Below are 21323 nucleotides of genomic sequence, written 5' to 3'. Positions count from 1 at the left end.
GATGAAGGGCTTTTGCCCGAAACGTCAATTTTGAAGCTACTTGGATGCTGCCTGAACTCCTGTGCTCTTCCAGCACCACTAATCCAGAGTGTAAGGGGGACCAGGAGTGTGAGGGGGACAGACAGAGTGTGAGGGGGACCAGGAGTGTGAGGGGGACAGACAGAGTGTGAGGGGGACCAGGAGTGTGAGGGGGGCAGACAGAGTATGAGGGGGACCAGGACTGCAGGGGGACCAGGATTGTGAGGGTGGAACGAGGAATGTGAGGGGGGAACGAGGAGTGTGAGGGGGAACGAGGAGTGTGAAGGGGACCAGGAGTGTGAGGGTGGAACGAGGAGTGTGAGGGGGAACGAGGAGTGTGAGGGGAGACGAGGAGTGTGAGGGGGGAACGAGGAGTGTGAGAGGAACGAGGTGTGTCAGGGGGAACAAGGAGTGCGAGTGGACCAGGAGGATGAAGGTGACGAGAAGTGTGAGGGGGGAATGAGGAGTGTGGGGGGGAACGAGGAGTGTCGGGGGAGCGAGGAGTGTGGGGGGGACCAGGAGTTCGAGGGGGGGAATGAGGAATGTGAGGGGGGGTGAGGAGTGCGAGGGGGAAATGAGGAGTGTGAGGGGGAACGACGAATGTGAAGGGGAACGAGGAGTGCGAGGGGGAAACGAGGAGTCCGAAGGGGGAACGAGGTGTGTGAGGGGGACGACGTGTGTGAGGGGGACGACTTGTGTGAGGGGGACGACTTGTGTGAGGGGGACGACTTGTGTGAGGGGGAACAAGAAGTGTGAGGAGGAAAGAGGAGTGTGAGGGGGAAATGACGAGTGTGAGGGGGACCAGGAGTGCGAGGGGGGAACGAGGGGTGCGAGGGGGACGAGGTGCGCGAGGGGGAAAGATGAGTGCTAGGGGGAATGAGGAGTTCGAGGGGACCAGGAGTGCGAGGGGGGAACGAGGGGTGTGAGGGGGACGAGGTGCGCGAGGGGGAAAGAGGAGTGCTGGGGGAATGAGGAGTTCGAGGGGACCAGGAGTGTGAGGGTGACGTGAAATGCGAGGGGGGAAAGACGAGTCCAAGGGGGGAACGAGGAGAGTGAGGGGGAACGAGGAGTGTGAGGGGGACCAGGAATGTGAGAGGAACAAGGAGTGTGAGGGGGAACGAGGAGTCTGAGGGTGGAATGAGGAGTGTGAGGGTGGAATGAGGGGTGCGAGGGGGAATGAGGAGTGTAAGGGGGAATGAGGAGTGTGAAGGGGAAACGAGGAGTGCGAGGGGAGAATGAGGAGTGCAAGAGGGACGAGGAGTGTGAGGGGGAAATGAGGAGTGCGAGGGGGAAACGAGGAGTATGAGGGGGAATGAGGAGTATGGGGGGAACAAGGAGTGCGAGGGGGAAACGAGAAGTGCGAAGGGGGAACAAGGTGTGTGAGGGGAAACAAGGAGTGCGTGGGGAAACAAGGGAGTGTGAGGGGCAACGAGGTGTGCGAGGGGGGAACGAGGGGTGTGAGGGAGACGAGGTGTGCGAGGGGGAATAATGAGTGTGAGGGGGGACCAGAAGTGTGAGGGGGGAGCGAGGAGTGCGAGAGGGACGAGGATTGCGAGGTGGGGTGAGGAGTGCGAGGGGGAATGAGGAATGTGAGGGGGAAAGAGGAGTGCAAGAGGGACGAGGAGTGGGGGGGGGGGACGAGGAGTGTGAGGAGGAAAGAGGAGTGCGAGGGGGGAACGAGGTGTGTGAGGGGAAACGAGGAGTGTGAGGGGGACCAGGAGTGCGACGGGGGAACGTGGAGTGTGAGGGGGATGAGGTGTGCAAGAGGGAACGAGGAGTGGGAGGGGGAATGAGGAGTGTAAGGGGGACCAGGAGTGTGAGGGTGATGAGAAGTGCGAGGGGGAATGAGGAGTACAAGAGGGGATCGAGGAGAGTGAGGGGGGAACGAGGAGTGCCAGGTTGGAACAAGGAATGTGAGTGGGAACGAGGAGTGCGAGGGGGAACGAGGAGTGTGAGGGTGGAATGAGGAGTGCGAGGGGGAACGAGGGGGGTAACGAGGAGTGTGAGGGGGAACGAGGAGTGTGAGGGGGAGCGAGGAGTATGAGGGGGACGAGGAGTGTGAGGGTGGAATGAGGAGTGCGAGGGGGAACGAGGAGTGTGAGGGGGAACGAGGAGTGTGAGGGACGAGGAGTGCGAGATGGATGAGATGTGTGAGGGGGACCAGTAGAGTGTGTGTGTGGGCACGTGTCGGTGTGTGTGCACGTGTGTGTGTGTGTGTGTGTGTGTGTGTGTGCACGTGAGTGTGTGCGTGTGTGTGTGTGCACGTGTGCGTGTGTGCACGTGAGTGTGTGCGTGTGTGTGTGCACGTGTGCGTGTGTACGTGTGCGTGCGTGTGCGTGTGCGCGTGTGCGCGTGTGCGTGTGTGTGTGTGTGTGCACGTGTGCGTGTGTGTGTGTGTGTGTGCGCGCATGTGTGTGTGTGTGTGTGTGCACGTGAGTGTGTGTGTGTGTGTGCACGTGAGTGTGTGTGTGTGTGTGCATGTGAGTGTGTGTGCACGTGAGTGTGTGTGCACGTGTGTGTGTGTGTATGTGTGCACGTGAGTGTGTGTGCACGTGAGTGTGTGTGCACGTGTGTGTGTGTGTGTGCATGTGAGTGTGTGTGCACGTGAGTGTGTGTGCACGTGTGTGTGTGTGTGCATGTGAGTGTGTGTGCACGTGTGTGTGAGAAGAAGAAAGAGAGACAAAGAAAGTGAAAGGGACCAAGAGCGCAAGAGGGTGAAGTGTGTGAGAAAGATGAAGGATATGGGAGAGACATAGACAGACAAACAGCATGACAGAGATAACGGTTGGGAGTGACCAAGAGTTTGAGAGAGACAAAGAGGGTGAGAGAGACATACAGAGCAAAAAGCAAGAGTGAAGCAGAGGGGCAGTAAAATAAATGAACTACACTCCTTTATGTTATTGATGGATGACTGTTGACGTTTCTCTCATGGATGGACATCTCATCTTCATTGCTTACTGGCATCAACGTCAAACTGAAGTAAATAAACTGGGAGATCACACTTAGGCAGCAATATTTCTGCCATTCAAAAATAAGGAACAGATACCTGTTCAGTGTCAGGAGTTACACTCGTTATAATACTGACTTAAAACTGGTTAATGATTACACTCATTATAATACTGAGTTAAAATAGGTTAATGATTGTCAATGATAAAATAAACTTATCAAAGATCTAAACAGACTCAAGTTGCTGAATAGCCAATTATATCCAAAAGACTAGTTTTGAGACACAATTCAGATAAATACAGTGCTATTTAAATTATTACAAATGCAAAGACAAGCAGTTCCACTTCCTGATAAAACTGATGAATGGTAGAAACTGGGCAAAGGAAAACAATATACAAGTTGTTGAGACAAATGTGAAATATGGAAACTATTTCCACAGATCCTCGACGATAAATTAAAGCACGTGGCCTGACCAAACATTAAGCAACATCAATGTACTGTGTCATCAATTCATTATTTGCTGGCCATACCAATGAGGTTATATTAGGTAGCTCTGATGGCTGAACCAGTGTGGGTATCTAGAGCTCAGTTAACTATCCTACCTCTCGGTGTCTTAACTGGAAACTTTTCCCTTCTTGGTAGCAGTTGTAGGTTTTGAGAAGCATTAACAGTTCAGACCTAAACGCAAACAACATCAACACATAATTAAATCTGAGCAGCAAGCTATTCCGTAAACAAATAAAAGATCAACAGGGTAATGTAGGTTGTTATCCTGATGTCAGTGTTGTGCCATTGGGAACTTGTGAAACAGCCACCAGCTCCAGTGCTGAGGGATCAGGAATCATGCTCACAGTCAACTCTGGAACAGACTGATTGGCAGGGGCAGAGGGAGGTCGGGGTGCATGGGTCAGCCAGAAAACACAGCAAAAGCCAAAAACAGAAGTCTCAGGATCAACAAAGCCATGCTTCATTCAACTGGTTTATGTTGTGTATGGTGCTAACAGGAGTCTTTGCTCTCTTTAGTGCCTGGAAGTTAGTGCTCAATTCCATAACAAGGACAACAAGAAACACAGATCTCCCCAGTTTGTTCGCCACTAAACCTCGTTGTAGTGATTGGGACCAGCTGGACTTGTTAACCATTGGGATTGCTAACCTAGGCCAATCAGGGAAGAAAAATGACCAGGAGATGAAAATCCCCTCAGTTCAGGGGACTGAGTCTGAGCTGGCTGGCTACAGTGTGTAATGCTAATGGTTTCTATTTTTAGGGACATAATTTCTGAACTGGCTTTAAAAGGCATCTGGATGGGTAAATGAATAGGAAGGGTTTGGAGGGATATGGGCTGGGTGCTGATAGGTGGGACGAGATTGGGTTGGGATATCTGGTCGGCATGGATGGGTTGGACCGAAGGGTCTGTTTACATGCTGTACATCTCTATGGTCTACACAGCAAGTTTGTTACTGGTATTCCTTTTTTAAGGACTGATTCCTGAACTGACCATTCTTCACAGTTAATGTGTTAATGGTGTATTTCAGTTCTCTTTCGGGAACTGTTGTTTCACTGGCTGGTTACAGCCTGTGTGTTGCTCTTCTTGTGTTTTATTTTGAGAAAAGAACTATGCTGATTTTGTTGCAGGGCTTAGACCTTGCCCTCTGGTTTTTTCAGTGACTGTATTTTCTTTTTTGCGTGTGTTTTCACTAAGAAAAGAAAAAGAGAAAATGCAACCAGGAGAGAGAGAGAAGGGCATTGTCCATCAGTGGCCACTCGGGTGTTTTATCTTTCTGGTTGGGGAACATGAATAAAGTTTTCTGCACACATTGTTTCTTCACTGTCTCCTACACCACATCAAAAAATATAAGAAAATCAGGAGAGTAGAATCTTCTCAATTGAACACTGACTCTTGGGCTGGCTGGCCACTGCCAGTCTACTGTTCTCTGGTAAATAAAGGGTGACTTGGTGATAGGAGCCAGCCACTGTTATTTCACTCACCCATTTTTGGTTACATTGTGCCAGAAGATCAGGGCTTGTCTACAGAGGGGGACTGTACACCCTTGTGATTAAACAGGGCTGGCCTCCCACTCAACAACACGTTGTGAACACAGATTCGTCAATGCTGCAAGTAGCAATGGTCCAGCTCATTAATTGTCAAAGTGTAACATCAATGAGAAAGCATCGCTTATGAAATGTTACAAAAATCTAATAAGATAACTTTGAATTACTGAAGAGAGACATTTTTCCAGGCTATCCACAACAGAATACCAGCAAGTTCATTCTCCAATCAAGATGGTTGTACTCAATTGGTGGAGTATTTTAATCAGTCTAAGAGCTGAATGGTTGTGGTCACATTGTCAATAATGTCAAAAATGCAAATCTGTGTGCAGTCACGATTTGAATCTTGTGTTTGGTCTCTAATTCTCCAGATTGTGTACACTTGCAGCATTACGTAACTCGAAAATAAGTATTGCTAAACAGGAAGTCTGAAGTCAGGAGAGAATTGGTATCACTTCCACTCAGAAATGACACTTCTGTTAGGATTTCTCTTCAGTATCTTGACTATGAAATATAAATGTGTAAATATTTTTGCTAGTTACGAAAATGGTATAAAATATTTTTTTAAGCGTGGCAGTAAAATTGCTGAGTCACATGTGATGATCTAGGCTATTGGAAAGGTCAGATCCCAGATTGAAAGCTGGCCTGATAGATTCTAAGCAAAGTTTACTAATAGTCATAGAGTGATACAGCTCGGAAACAGACCCTTTGGTCAAACTGGTCCATGCTGAAAATAATCCCAAACTAAACTATTCCCATCTGCCTACTCCCCCCATATCTCCCCAAACCTTTCCTATTTATGTCCTTACCCAAATGTTTTTTCAACATTGTATTTGCTGCAGAATTTCTTTAAAAGTGCATTTCAGAAAAAATGTAAACAAAAACACAATAAAGCTGTCTCGGTATAGAACAGAGAGATCTTAAAACACACTGCAAAACAAAGTCTCACCCAATACCACATACCACTATTTTTCAGAAATTATCCTTTTATACCAAACCTTTAAGTCCAGCATAGCAGATTTCCCCAGTTCCTCCATTTGAACTAAAGCTTTCTTATGCAGATACTCACAAACCTGGAAGCTGAGATTTTCTTAGCTTTTTAATAACCTGCAGACCTCTAACCAAACACTCAGTGTGGAAGTTATACAAACTACATTTTCTTCTGGGGTAACTGTGCTTTCCCTGAACTGTTCCATACTTGTTTTTTTTTAATTGAGGACAGGAACTATGTTTGCTCTTGATCCCAGTCAGGTCTCATCTGAATTGCCCAAAAATGTTCAATTTGTGTGTTTTTCAAACAAAAACAAGCCAATGGCTCTCAATGTTTACCCCGCCTGTTGTAAACCACAGTAGAAGAAGTCACCATAGTCCAAATCTCTTATCAGGGAAAGATGACCGGTGAGGAGATTAACCTCAGAGTCACAATGCCTCAGGAGAGGGAAAAGCGTGAACCATCTCAGTAACTTCAGCTGTATCAGGGGAATTGAACCAGCACCATTGGCGTGGCTCTGGATTGCAAGCCAAATGTCCAGCCAACTGAGCTAACCAATCCCCATGCAAATCACAAAAGTCCCTGCTCACTGACAAATGCTGGATTATCTCCACTCATCAAGAAAGACTCTGTCTGACCTAGTTAGAACTTTCAGACCCTCATCTGCTACTACTTTAAATCCAAACTCTAACCTTTCACCACATAGAGGCAGTACAAATGATGCATGTACGTTGTGATGTGGAACACCTCAAGGAAAGGCTTCGGAAGTGAGAGAAAGTTATTCTACAGAACAGTGAAGGTGAGATGAGAAACAGTCATCTGACACATCCCCATCTTTATTCAAGTACTAAGCTGATCAGACAAACTCGGAACTAATCATTTTCCAGGTCATTTCTCTTCCTGGAGGAATAAAGGAACAAATAAAGCAACAGCTCATTTTGAAATCTGGGACTAAACCAGTCTCAGCATCGGTAAAGACAATTGTTCTTCATTTTAAATGGAGGAGCAAAAGGATTGTCAGATGAAGAATGACCGGGGTCACCTAATTCAACCTTGACCATCCTGGTAGTTTCATGACACAACGATCATGGACCTGTTGACTGATCTTTAGCAATTGGCCTGTGAAAGACCCAGTCATGATGGGAGGAAAACCCCAGTGGTCAACTGCCTCGAAACCATAGTTCCACAATCACTTTTGTTCTCCCAGGCATTGCATCACTCACCACAAACATTCAAATATGTCTCAGTTTACTCATAAAATCTATTTAAAAACAAATCTAAAACAAATTTATTTAACTGTAATTTGATTTAATCAATGATCTTACCATCTCCCTATGGATTCTGTTCCATAGATTAACCACTCATTCTACAATTTCCACAGATTCATTTTTGATATTATCGACTTTTTGACATGAAGTGATATCTGCTATATCTAGTGCCTTTAAAAGGCTCAGTCTCCCAATCAGAACCATGACTATTTTCTGCTTATTTAAATCAAGAAAACTTCATCAGCTCATAGCCAAGCTGTTAGGTGGAAGTCCTTATAAGACCAAGGCAAATGGGAGAGGTTAACATTGTCTGTTGTTTCCAACTATGTGCCCTGGTCGAATTGTATCGACAGTGCTCAGAGGAAACGTTGATGACCCCAACCTTGCTGAGCTGAATGAGAATATAAAAAGCTTTTGACAGAAAATAGAAGATCAGAACCAAATGTCTGTGTTACAAAAAAAGACACTTACTTCGAAATGCATTTGTCTTCACTGATTTTAACAAAAGTCGTTTGTTGGCTTCCTTCCATGGCTATTTTGGACCCACTGGGGAAAATGTATGTGCCTGAAACAAAAATGAAACTTGTTAGAGCCAAACAACTATTTCCTGTTGACAACAATTTAATCTTCTGGGGCTCAATTAGTTCAATTGAGCAGACTGTGATGTAGAACAATGCCAAAGATCAATCACCATGATGGTTGTGGTGGGTTTTTTTATTCATTCACAGAATGAGGGTTTTGCTAACTAGGCCAGCACTTATTTCCCATTCCTAATTACCCAGAGGGTAGTTAAGAGTCAACCACATTGCTGTGGGTCTGGAGTTACATGTAGGCCAGACCGGATAAGGATGACAGTTTCCTTCCATAGAGGACACGAGTGATGCATTTTTACAAATGACAATAGATTTATGGTTATCATTAGACTCAATTCCAGATTTGTTTTTTAACTGAATTCAAATTCTATCATCTGCTGTTGCAGGAGTCAAACTCAGGTCGCCAGAACATTACGTGAATCACTGGATTAACAATCCACTGATAATATCACTAGGCCGTCCCCTCTCGATGGAGGACCTGCCTCTTTGGCTGGCCAACAGCAAATCATACATGCAAGTATCTTTCTCTCGTAGAGGTTGTACTTCATATACCACGGCTAATTGCTTAATTCAAATGAATTGTCTTAAAATCATATAATCATATAGGGCAAAAGAGGGCCTTCAGCCTCTCGAGTCTGCGCCGACATGTGAGAAACATCTGACCTTCAACCTCATCCCATTCACCAACACATGGCCCAAAGCTTTGAATGTTATTACATGACAAGTGCTCATCCAGGTACTTTTTAAAGGATGTGAGGCATTTCGTATCCACCACTCTCCCAGGAAGTACATTCCAGACTGCCTCCACCCTCTGAGTAAAAACAATTTTCCACACATTCACCTAAACCTCCTGCCTCTCTCCTTGAACCTGTGTCCCCACCCCCGTGACTGACCCTTCAACTCAGGGGAAGAGCTGCTTCTTAGCCACACTGTCCATGCACCTCATCATCTTGTACACCTCAGTGAGATCACCCCTCAGTCTTCTCTGCTCCAACAAAAACAACCCAAGCCTATTCAACCTTTCCTCAACACTTCAATCTTCCATCCCAGGCAGTAACACAAAGAAAAATTAAACTAAGCAACCAAAAAAAAAGAGGGTGCCAGGCTAAATCAAACATTAGTTAAGCAGAATACAATTTAACAGGAAAATGAACCAGATCCTTTACCATCCTGGAGTGAAACCATTGAGAGGTTAAATATATAAATAATATTACACATTGTACATTGTCTGCATTCATAAATCAAAATCAGTAAATGATCCACCTGCATTGAGTGCATTAGAAATTTTTGTTTTACGCCAACAATCTTTAATTTGGTAAGAGAGCTAAACCACATCTCATAGAGTCATAGAGATGTACAGCATGGAAACAGACCCTTTGGTCCAACCCGTCTATGCCGACCAGATATCCCAGCCCAATCTAGTCCCACCTGCCATCACCTGGACCATATCCCTCCAAACCTCCCTATTCATATACCCATCTAGATGCCTTTCAAATGTTGCAATTGTACAGCCTTCACTACTTCCTCTGTCAGCTCATTCCACACACGCACCACTCTCTGTATGAAAATATTGCCTCTTAGGTCTCTTTTATATCATTCCCTTCTCACCCTAAACCTACGCCCTCCAGTTCTGGACTCCCCCACCCCAGTGAAAAGACTTTGCCTATTTATCCTATCCATGCCCCTCATGATTTTATTAACCTCTATAAGGTCACCCCTTAGCCTCCTCAAATAAACATGCGGAGAAAGTTGTGAATTACTTGCAGTAGCACAGAGTAAAATATGATGATGGTTTACACACACAATGGACACAAAGCAAATAGTATTACCAGAATTCAACTTGGCTTCCAACATACCAATTAATAACTTGCAACTGACAAACCAGAGTCAGTGCAGACCAGGATTTGGGGTGAGATGAAGTGAGACGGGTTTGTTTAGGGTCAATGGGCTCTTCCCTATGCTGTAAAGCTCATGTAAAATCTCAGCCCCTCAGAACTTGTCACTCTGCTGTCATAGTTCTACAGCATATTTTTCTGATAACAAAGTTAGACAAAGCTCAATAAGCCACTCGGAAAGTCATACTTATCCAACAACACAGAAATAGGTGACTGACCACCATGTGTCTATGCTCTGTGTCACATTACTTCCTAAAGTCCACAAGCAGATTTGTATGTACGCTGTGTTTATTTTGTTATTGTGAATACAGGTAGGCACCTTGAATACTTCTTCGCCTCCATCCTTAAAATTTGGAGTATAAAGACAAATACAGAAATCAGAGGAGACCACTCAGCCCCTTGAGTTCTTCTGCTATTCAATTAGATCATGGTCTATCTGTGACCAAACTCCATTTACATATCTTTTCTCCCCATGCTTCAGTATGTTTGGTTATGAAAAATCTATTAATCTCAGATTCAACATCAACTGTTCCAAGTTTTTACTATTTTCTGCAAATAGAATTCTTTGCTAACTTCACTCCTGTAAGGTCCAACTCCAAACTTTAGGCTGTGCCCCAATGTCAGACCCTCTCTCTACCTACACCCTCTCTTCCTTTTCATTTTTTTTTAATAGGTATTCATTCAATGGGATCTGAGCATCATTGTTTCAGCCAGCATTTATTGCCCATCCCCAATTTCCCAAAGGGTAGTTAACAGTCAATATTGCGCTGGGTATGTAAGGATATTCGTGAACCAGATGGACTTTTTGTCCAATTACTAATGGTTTCATGGTCATTATTATACTACTGTTAATTGAATCCAAATTCTACCATCTGCCATGGCAAGATTCGAACCCAAGTTGCCAGATCATTACCAGGATTAATAGTCCAAGAAAACACCACTAAGCCATTGCCTCCAGTGAAAACAGCAATCAAACCACCAGTTAACCTTCTAATTTCCAGGGAACAGAAGCCTAGCTAAAATAACCTCCTTTCAAAATCTACTCTCCAATTCAAGGTAACATTTGGGAAAATGTATTTTACACTACTGCCAAGACCAGTATATTCTCCCTCAGGTTTGGAAATTCAGACTAAAAACTGCAGAGTAGAACTTAGCACAGCTGTATAACACCTTCTATTCTCGACATCGAGAGCAGTGGAATACGGAAGTCCATCATTACACTCGTCTTTTTGATTACTTTATCTATGTTTTCATACTATTTTAATGATCTTTGCACATAGACTCCCAATTCTCTTTGAACTTGTTTCTAGCGATTCACAGTTTATAAAGCACTCCAATCTCATTTTCATTCCAAACCTCAAAAATTGCCTGTAAAGAAATGGGTTTGCCGCAGTTTTACCCCAAAACTTAATCCATTGAAATTTCTTTGCTATTTTCTTTTTCCTCTTCACGACTGTTTACAGTCCTTGTTTCATTGGCAAACTTGGGAATGTGGCTTTCAATTCTACCATCTAAATCATTCATAAATGGTACACAGTTGAGACCCTTCTAAAACATCTCTTTGAGATCCCCTCCCCCCTCCCCCGCCCGATCACCTCCTATCAACTAGTGTAGTTTTTCTATCTCCTTTCACTCAGCCTATTCCTAAACAGTTCAATAAGTTTCAATTTTAATTGACACTTTGATACCAGGTACTTCATCATGTGCCTTCTAAAAGACCATATCAATAACAAAGCATTTGATAGACCCTGTCCACTGCACCAGCCAACTTTTCAACAAAGAAATCAGTCAAAGAAATAACCCAGCCTTTACAAATCCATCTGGTTCTAAATTTTAGAATTTTCCATCACATTATCCTTTATAGATTAGATTACTTACAGTGTGGAAACAGGCCCTTCGGTCCAACAAGTCCACACCGACCCTCCGATGAGCAACCCACCCAGACCCATTCCCCTACATTTACCACTAGGGGCAATTTAACATGGCCAATTCACCTAACCTGCACATTTTTGGACTGCGGGAAGAAACCAGAGCAAACCCACGCAGACATAGGGAGAATGTGCAAACTCCACACAGACTGAGGTGGGAATTGAACCTGGGTATCTGGCGCTGTGAGGCAGCAGTGCTAATCACTGTGCCACCGTTCTACCCAGGATTCTAACAAGTTTCCAACAATTCCATGGTGTACATCTCTATGACTCTATAAATGTGAGGCTAACATATGTACAATTTATTGGTTTCCCTTTGAACTTACTGAAAAGCAGAGCAGCATGTGAATATGCTTCTTCCTCAAGAGAACTTTCAATGGTCAGAGTAAGGAAGTTTGCAATAGTCTCACCCACTTCATTTAAATATTGGAATAGAAACCAACAGTACTCGGGGATTTGTAACTGCTTGGTGTGCTTCAAAATGTCTTCATTCCTCTCCTTTAGATAACTTCAGTGAGTCTTCATCACTTATTCAGTTTTTGTTTCATTAGAACATCCAGCGTACTATTCCTCTACTATCAACACAGTTCACTATTTATTTGACCTTATTTGGCAGTACAAGTAGTCATTTGGTAGTATAAGATTTGAATATCTCTGATAAAAAGCATATTTTATCAAAGCTTTTCATCTTGCACTCATCAGGACAATTCATATAAATGACAGTTTAAGAGGGAACCCAACATTTATACTGTATGGTAGGAGTGCAGTAATCAGCTGGCCACTGGACTCTGCTTGCTAATGTTGTTGACAGAAAGAATGCATCAGTTATTGAAGATCACCAAAACAGGAAAGCGGGGCCAACAAATCTAGAGTCCCCTGGATGACAAAGGATTTAAAGATTAAGACGAAAGAAAGTGTGCTTACAACAGGTGTCATGTTGGAAATACAATGAAGAACACTCTGAAAACAGAGAAGTGAAAAGTCAAATTCGAAAAGCAAAGAGTTAGTAGGAACAGGGACTGGTAACAAACATAAAAGGGGACTCCAAAATCTTCCGCAAGTTATAAATAATAAAAGTGTGGTGAAAGGAAGGATGTGACTGATTAGAGATCACAAGTGGACCAAAAGCGGATAGAAAATATATTTTAAAAATCCCAGAAATAGTCCATCCAACCTGCTGTACCATTCCAGATCATGGATGATATGTATCTCAATACTATCTTCCTGTGCTGTCCCTATACCCTTTGATATCCTTAATAGCTACAAACCAATCAATCGCTGTCTTGAATATACTCAATGATTGACATTCCACAGCCCTCTGGGCAAGGCAGCTCCAAAGATTTCGCACTTTCTGCATGAAGGAAGTTCCTTCTCAGCTTAGTCCCAAATGGCTTGCTCCAAATTCTGAGTGACTTTTCCCATTCAGCACCACCACTACCACCACCAACGCCCCAAAGAAAGTGAGGGAAAACATTTATTCTGTATTCTTCCTCACTCAGTCCAATCCTTTAAGATATGTTAAAGCTTCAATACAAGACCTCTCATCCTTCTAAAGTCCAGAGAATGCAGGCCCAGTTTCTCCAACCTCTCCTCTCATAGGACAGTCCCACCATCTGAGGAATTAATTTGGTGATCATCCATTTAGGTGGAGCTTTGTTATGACAAGTATATCTTTTCTTAGGTAAGTTGGCCAAAGCAATGTACTAGGTGCGGTCTCACCAAGATCCTATAAAACTGAAGCAAATATCCTTTACCCCTGCACTCAACCATGCAATTTTTCTCTCTTCATTCACGGGATGAGGGCATCACTGGCTGAGCCAGCATTTATTTCTCTCCCTACTTGCCATTGAGAAGGTGGTGGTGAGTTGCCTTCTTGAACTACTGCAGTCCACTACTAATGCCACTAGGAAGCAAAAGTGATGGAATGATGATAATTTCCAACTCATGATGATGAGTGGTTTGGGGGAGATCTTGCAGTTGGTGGTGATCCATGTATCCGCTGCTTTTCTCCTTCCAGATGGAAGAAAGTGTGGCTTTGCAGGGTGCTGTCTAAGAAACCTTGGTGAATTTTTAAAGTGCATCTTGTAGATGACACACAGAGTGTCGGTGGTGGAAGGAGTGGATGTTTGTGGATCTGGTGCCAAATAAGTGGGCTTCTTTGTACTGGATGATGTCAAACTTCTTGGGTATTGGACCCGTTATCATCCAGGCAAGTGAGGAGTATTCCATCACACTCCTGACTCGTGCCTTGTAGATGTGAACTGGCTCTGAGGAATCAGAATTCCTAGCCTCTGACCTGCTGTTGTAACCAAAGTATTTATATGGCTAATCTCGTTACATTTCCGGTTAATGGTATTCCTCGGGATGTTGATAGCTGGGAGAATTCAATGAAGGCAATATCAATGAATGTAAAGATATGATAGCGAGATTGTCTGTTATTGTAGATGGTCATCACCTGGCACTTTTGTGATGCAAATGGTATTATTTTTGTCTGAATATTATACAAGTCTTGCAGAATTGAACATGCCTCAGTAATGAAGGAATTATGAATGGTGCTGAATATTGCACAATCATGAGCGAACATTCCCACTTCTGATTTAACGATGGCGGGAAGGTCATTGATGAAGCAGCTGAAGATACTTGGGTTGAGGACACCACTCCAGGGAACAGAAGTATAGATCTCAACAAAGCTGTCCCACAACCCTGTTCACATGGCTACTGGCCACACTCTTAATGATTTCATACAATGTTGGTTTAATTTTGATATCATGTGTAAATTTATTTTATACACACTTTTTATTGTTCTGCTTTGTCAACTTTTGTTGACCTTTGTATCCCAGTCCTCAGGATCCATACTACTTTTCTGCATTAGTACATTGTTTGACTTTAAACTATTTGTTGCTCCTTATCACTTTGGCTTTTAAAATGTACTGATTACTAGGTCGCACTGAATAAAGAATTTAATTTCGTTTTTTCATCCCCACAGGATAAAGGTGTTGCAGTAAGACAAGCTTTTATTGTTCTGTCTAATCTTTTACGATAATTTTAACACTGCAATAAAATATTTGTGTTTATTGATTATGGGGCTTGGACTATAGATAATTAATCTGAGTGAAACCATTCAGTTTGCCGAGTCTGTGTAAAGGATGTCAAGGCATTTGTTTAGTAATCACAAACAACAGAACTTCTCAAACCTCATTTCCAATTGCAATGAAAGCCACACTACGCAATGGCCAATCGTTTTGTAGTTATGTTCAAAGTAGGCACAGTTTAGACCCAGCAATTCTTCCATTGCAGGTGGCCTTCCTTGTTATTGACATGGCTTTGCACGTATCCCTCTGCTGACTTGCAGGCAAATATGCCAGTGTGTCTACAATCATGTATCTTGGGTCATCTGAGCATTTCGGCCCAAGTAAGGAACACTTAGCTGTGTGGATTGCAGGGAAGAGCACTCAGTTGGCAGCACTCCTCCTATCAGTCAGAAGGCTGACAATACTTCCTCTATTTTAAATTGAGAAGATTGCACTTCATCTCCAAGACACAGCCTAGCAGTGGACACCTCACCAAACATGCCAACAATACGCTCATCACATTCTAGGCCCAAGAGCCAGATGCTTTGCAAGGTAGAGCACAGGCAAATCAAGATTGTCTTAGTTAGCATTAGGGGTCTCTGTTTGAAAATAAGGTTTCTGTTTGAAAGTAAGATTCAGTGATATTGCCTTCATTGAATTCCCCCAGCTATCAACATCCCGAGGAATACCATTAACCGGAAATGTAACTAGATTAGCCATATAAATACTTTGGTTACAACAGCAGGTCAGAGGCTAGGAATCTTGATTCCTCAGAACAAGTTCACATCCACAAGGCATGAGTCAGGAGTGTGATGGAGTACTCCTCACTTACCTGAATGGTAGCAGGTCCAATACTCAAGAAGTTTGACATCATCCGGCGCAAAGAAGCCCACTTATTTGGCAAGACAGAGATAAAGAGAACATTTTTTCAGAGGGTTGAGAGTAATTGGAAGTTTCTTTCTCAAAAGATGATGGAGGGAGAGTCTTTGAATATTTTTAAGGTCGAGGTAGTGAGAGGTGAGATGGGATTATGGAGTAATCAGATCAGCTATAATCTCACTGAGGCTTGAAGCAAGACCGAGGGGCTGAGTATCTTGCTCTTGGGCTGAATCCATTTGGAAATGGACAGTCCTTCATAAAAAGCTGCTACCCTGCAATTGGGCATATGAATCATCCAAATCGAACAGCCAAGAGAGCATCTAAATCTATTCAAATGGGGATCAATAAAAGGAAATGAAAAATAATTGTAAAAAAGCAATAGAAAACCAATATAAGCAAATTTATACTGAAAAAGCTTGAAGTAAAATTGGAATGAGCAAAGAAAGCAAAAGACAGAAAAGGAAGATTAACTGAACCAGGAACAAGATGACAAACTCAGTCTTGCAGATTAATTTGTTTCAATTATTATGTGGAGACAGGTGGATGGCTTGATTATTTGATCCAATGAGTCATAATCATAAAAGTAGAGATATTTTCAAGATTCAGAGAATGCCGTCATTGATTCCATTAGATTCAGAACTGATCACAGGCTATTGCTGGCAGGTTCCAATATAAGAAACATTAACTAACGAGCATAAAAAAAGGAGGTTTTTCACGTTGATGACTATGATAATCCCTACAAGGTCTATTGGGGGGAGGGGGGGGTGGGGGTCACTAATTAATCACCTTAGGGATTGCTGAGTATGAGCTTCCTTGGTAACAGGCAATGGCTTGCCTGACTGGAACTCATCACCTAAGCCCTTCATAAAGCAGACCCAGGGATGGGTTCGCAGAACTTTCTGTCAAGGTCTGGGACTAGCGTATTTTTACCACTTGTAGTGCCTCTATTTTAGTGTTAGCAATGAACTGGTCAGATTTCCTGAGTTATTACAACAGCCAACTTTGAAAATCTCAACCTTGTCTTCATAGAAGAAACAGCATTGTGAAATGTACACGTTTAACAGAAAGGAGCCACACAAAAGAGTTTCAATTTTCTTTTGCAATGCAATTGCTTCCAGCCACAGTGATATGTTGTTTATCCCCAAGGTGTCAGAATTGCCAGCATTTATTGTCAATCCCTAAATGCTGTTGAAAAGGTCACGGTAAGCCACCTTCTTGAAGTGCTCTAACCATTGTGCTTTCTGTTTACTCACAGTGCTGTATAGAAGGCAACTCCGCTTTTTGACCTGGTAACAGTTAAAGGAGCAGGGTTTTACTCCCAAGCCAGAATGACGTGTGACTTAAAGGGGAACTTACAGGTGAGGGTGTTTCGAAGCATCTATTGTCCCTGTCCTTCTAGGTGGCAGGGGTTAAGAGATTGGAAGGTGTTGTTGAAGGGGTATTGGCAAGAAGTTACAATGCAATTGAGGATCCAAAAAAACCCTGCCCACTTAATACCTGTGGAAGAATGGAAGGGGTGAGGAATGTGGTGAAATTAAAATCACGAAGGGAGCAGGACTGAGCAAACTGATGAAGCTACAGGTTGATAAGTCTCTGGTAATCGGGACAAGTCAGAGCGGTTTTGTAAAATGGAAGTGTTGGAATTATTGCAATTCCTTGAAGAAGTACTGTATGTTGTGGCTGTTGAGGAGCTGGTAGATGAATTGAGCTTGTATTTCCAGAAGACACTTGACAAGGTTCCAAATGAAAGGTAAAACAAAGACCTGCAGAAGCTGGAGATCTGAATCGAAATCAGAATGTGCTGGAGAAACTCATCAACAAAGGAAGGCAGTATCTGTAGCAAAAATAAACTGCGCTAACATTTCGGGTCCCGTGATCAGGGAAGGGTCACTGGCCTTGAAATGTTAACTGTAATTTTTCTAAAGGTTAATATGCTTAGTTGGAGCTCATGGTGTGAGGGGGCAAGGCACAAGGATGAATAGACAATTGGGTGGCTAGCAAGAAACAGAGATTATGCATAAATGGGTCTATTTCAGATTGGCAATACTGGTGGTGCCACAACAGTCTATGCTGGAACATGGACTATTGACAATTTGTTTGAATGCGCTAAATGAGGGAATTTTGACGGCATGGTGGCAAAAGTTGTGGATGACACAAAGATAGGTTGGTTAGTATGTCATGAAGGTGAGGTAACAATGATGTAGCATGACATTGATAGCTTAAGTGAGTGGGCAAAAAACTGACAGATAGTGTACAATGTGGGAAAAGTGCCAATTATTGACTTTGGCAAGAAAAATTTTACAAAGCAGAGCTTTACTTGAATGGAGAAGGATTGCAAAACTTCCAATTTACTGAGGAATCTAGATGTTCAGAAAGCTTAGCAATCAGGTACAGCGCATTAATCAAGAGGACTAATGGGATGTGGCCTTTATCATGAGAAGAACTGAGCATCATGACTACACTTCAGTCAGAGAAGGCATCGGTGAGAGCCCATCTCTAATATTGAGTACAGTTTTGGCCTCTTGTTTTAAGGAAGGATGTATAATGCATTGGAGGCTGCACAAATCTGGACAAGCAGACAGTAAACCATCACACTCCTGGTTAATGCTTTGTAGAAGGTGGGCAGGCTTTCAGGAGTTGAGGTGAGAGTTTAGTGTCACAGAATTCTCAGCCTTTGACCTGCACTTGTGGCAACAATATTCATATGCTGGTCTAGTTGAGGTCTAGTTGTGGTCAATGGTAATCCCAGGACTTTGATAGTGTGGCAACCAATAACAGCAACCTCTTGGCATCCAATGCGGAGACAGTTAATTTCTCACTTGTTAGGTCAGTGCCCGAGTACTTAAGTCACAAGCAGCATTATCCAGTCTTGTTAAACGCGGGCAACTTCTGTACGGGAAATCATCAGCAAACTTTACCATCCTGACCTGCTGATGAAGGGCAGGTCATTGACAAAGCAGATTAAGATTGGTGAGTCTAGACCACTATCCTGTGGGACTCCTACAGTGATATCCTGGAGGTGAGATTACTGGCCTCCAAATGACAGCAACCATCTTCACTGATGTCAGTTCGAATGCAACCACTGGAGAGCTTTCCCACTGATTTCTGTTGTCTGCAATTTTCCTTGGGCTCCTGAAAACTTCAGCTAGTGAAATGCTGTCTTGATGTCGAGGGCAGTCACTCATCTCTGGAATTCAGTCAATTTGTTGATGTTTGGGTTAAAACTGTAATGATGGTTGGGTCAAGTGACCCTGGTGGAATCAGAATTGAGTATCAGTCGGCAAATATCACTTAATAACACTCATTATGATATTTCCCATCACTTTGTAGATGGATGTGGAGATGCCAGTGTTGGAATGGGATGGACAAAGTAAAGAAAACACACGATATCGGGTTATAGTCCAACAGACTAGCTGCCAGAGGAAGGAGCAGGGGCTCCGAAAACCTGTGGTTTCAGATAAACCCGTTGGACTATAACCCAGTGTCACGTGATTTTTGATGTTGTAGATGGAGACTGATAGGGCAGTAAGTGGCCAGATTGGAATTTATCCTGCTTTTTGTGGACAAGGGTATACCCAGATAATTTTCCAAATTACTGGGTAGATACCAGTGCTGTAGCTGTACGGGAAAAGTTTAGTTAAGGTGTGGCTACATATGAAAGACTTTCAGTGTAAAATCAAAACCAAAATTACACAAAAAGTATTGGGTGAAACTGATAAGGATATCATTTTATAGCCAGGTGCCAGTATAATTGAAGTCTACTGATAAAAGTTTATTGTTTCAAATCACAAGTCCAACCTTTTGACACTGATCCTAAGGGAACAGTTCACAACAGCAATGAGAAGATTTTAGGTTGTTTGAAGCAATTATTGCTTTTAACAAATTCACACAGAATTAATAAAATATAGTAAATACTGAATTACAAATTATTTTTAATACTATTGTAAGGATGCACAGATCAAGAAAATTGCAATTAACTTAGAGGATCCAGGACCCCAGTATCTGGAAAGCTGTTTATTTTTCCTGACATCACGTTTCCAGACACAATTTGCTCTGGCTGATTACAGACCACGTGACTAGCATCTATTAACAAGCAGTCATACAGCCCTCCAATATAAGGAAGCATGTATCACTATAAGCTTTAGAATACAGCAGAGTTTACTATCTTCATCAGTCAAGAGAGCAAGAGTGAAGTGCAAAATCTTTCAAACACCTGGAAGAATTAGAAAGGTTTGTACATCATTGATTTTGAGCAAGATTGAAATGCAACTTAATGCATAATATGAACTGTTCACAGGTGCATATTTCTCAGGTGGAATCAGTTATTTCTGTGATAGGCTACTTGCAGCAATGGACTGATTTCCATGATCCACGTTCGACGAATTTGATGTTGTTAGCGAGGGTAAAGAAGGCGCTGTATGCTTTGATCCAGACATTCGTTGAGAAGCCTCAACCAGGAAAAATAGTAACGTGTTAATGTCCCCATTAGCTGACAGCACAAGATTGTGGGGACACAGATTTAAATTTCTGGATATGAGATGAAGTGCTAAGGTGGGGGTAGGGGGATGAGGAAAAAAACTTATTTGTGAAGGGTGGTATTGACTGGGTACCTTCTGCTTATGAGCAGGCTGGAAGTGAAAACAATGAATGATTTGAAAATAAATTGGATGGTCACTTGAGTGCAGTAAACCTGTAGTACTACATAGATAGATTGGGGGAAAGGGACTGAATGGACTGTTTTACAGTAAGGACACAAATAGCCATCATCTGTGCCATAATGATTCTGTACATACTGTGAATAATCACATATAATTAAATTTAATGTTTTGAAATAATTATTCCAGAGACAATATAAAGCTGCAGAATGGATCAGAGGCCGTCCATTTGGATGTTGATGATTTTATGGAGTGCATACTTCTCCAATGGTAAGTAATGGACTTCCTCTGACTTTGTTTTGAATATATTCTAACAGTAACAGCTGTATCACTCTTTATATCTTTCAGCACAAGCTCCAGACTGGTGTCAATGCCATGAGTTAATAAGATTTGTGAAACCGAATCAGATTGTGAACTACTCAATTGTACAACCAACAGTCAACTGCAAAGCTCCTGAAATTCGGTGAGTATCAGTGTACGAGAGAGAATTGCACACATTTAAATGCTTGGAAAATGTGATCATTGTTAGGCCATGTAAATGAAAAGCAAGACACATTTTTCAATGTCAGATGGTCAGACTTCAATCTCAAGAAAGATGTAAATATTTGACTTATGATCTGAGAAATTATGAAGAATGATAATGTTTGCCTTTACCACATCTGGTGTCTGAGTGTTCAGATGTGGTTCTGATTTTCCCATTATACTAAACCAATTGCTTTTGAGTTTCTCAAATTAGAGATCCCACTGCAAATAGTGCTTATTTTGGAAGAAGTATTTTCTCCACCAACCCCCAAGCATTTCCAATCAAATTAATCCTTAGATCGCTGAACACAAACCTGTCCTGTCCCACTCCAATTGAACATCTATGTATGTCGAGGTGTTGCAGCTTTGTGCTGTAACATTAATGCAGCTGAATATGGATTTATCACAAGAAAATAATTTTAATCTGTATTATCTCCCCAATTTTGAAACAAGGGTGCCTTTTAAAAAATATGCAGAGCCATTTTCTTGTAGTTGTTAGGCCGCATAATC

The 21323-nt window shown here is 42.7% G+C and overlaps 1 protein-coding gene across 18 annotated transcripts in view; it reads right to left on the bottom strand.

Moving 5' to 3' along the window:
- Window positions 1–21323, bottom strand: part of rassf4a (Ras association domain family member 4a) — a 274406-nt gene that overhangs the window by 112355 nt on the left and 140728 nt on the right. For 15 of the 18 annotated variants that reach the window (XM_072583217.1, XM_072583220.1, XM_072583219.1 and 12 more), the window contains 2 exons: window positions 7742–7835; window positions 3567–3642 (listed from right to left, as the gene is read on the bottom strand). In XM_072583217.1, coding sequence (XP_072439318.1) covers window positions 3567–3642; window positions 7742–7800 — 135 coding nt within the window. In that variant the 5' untranslated portion in view covers window positions 7801–7835. The remainder of the gene's footprint in view (window positions 1–3566; window positions 3643–7741; window positions 7836–21323) is intronic. The other 3 variants (XM_072583229.1, XM_072583230.1, XM_072583231.1) reach the window with 1 other exon arrangement.

This window comes from Chiloscyllium punctatum, chromosome 13 (genome assembly GCF_047496795.1).
Source record: "Chiloscyllium punctatum isolate Juve2018m chromosome 13, sChiPun1.3, whole genome shotgun sequence".
Lineage (NCBI taxonomy): Eukaryota > Metazoa > Chordata > Chondrichthyes > Orectolobiformes > Hemiscylliidae > Chiloscyllium > Chiloscyllium punctatum.
Note: the sequence above shows the minus strand (reverse complement) of the source record. Positions and strands in the feature narration are given on the sequence as shown.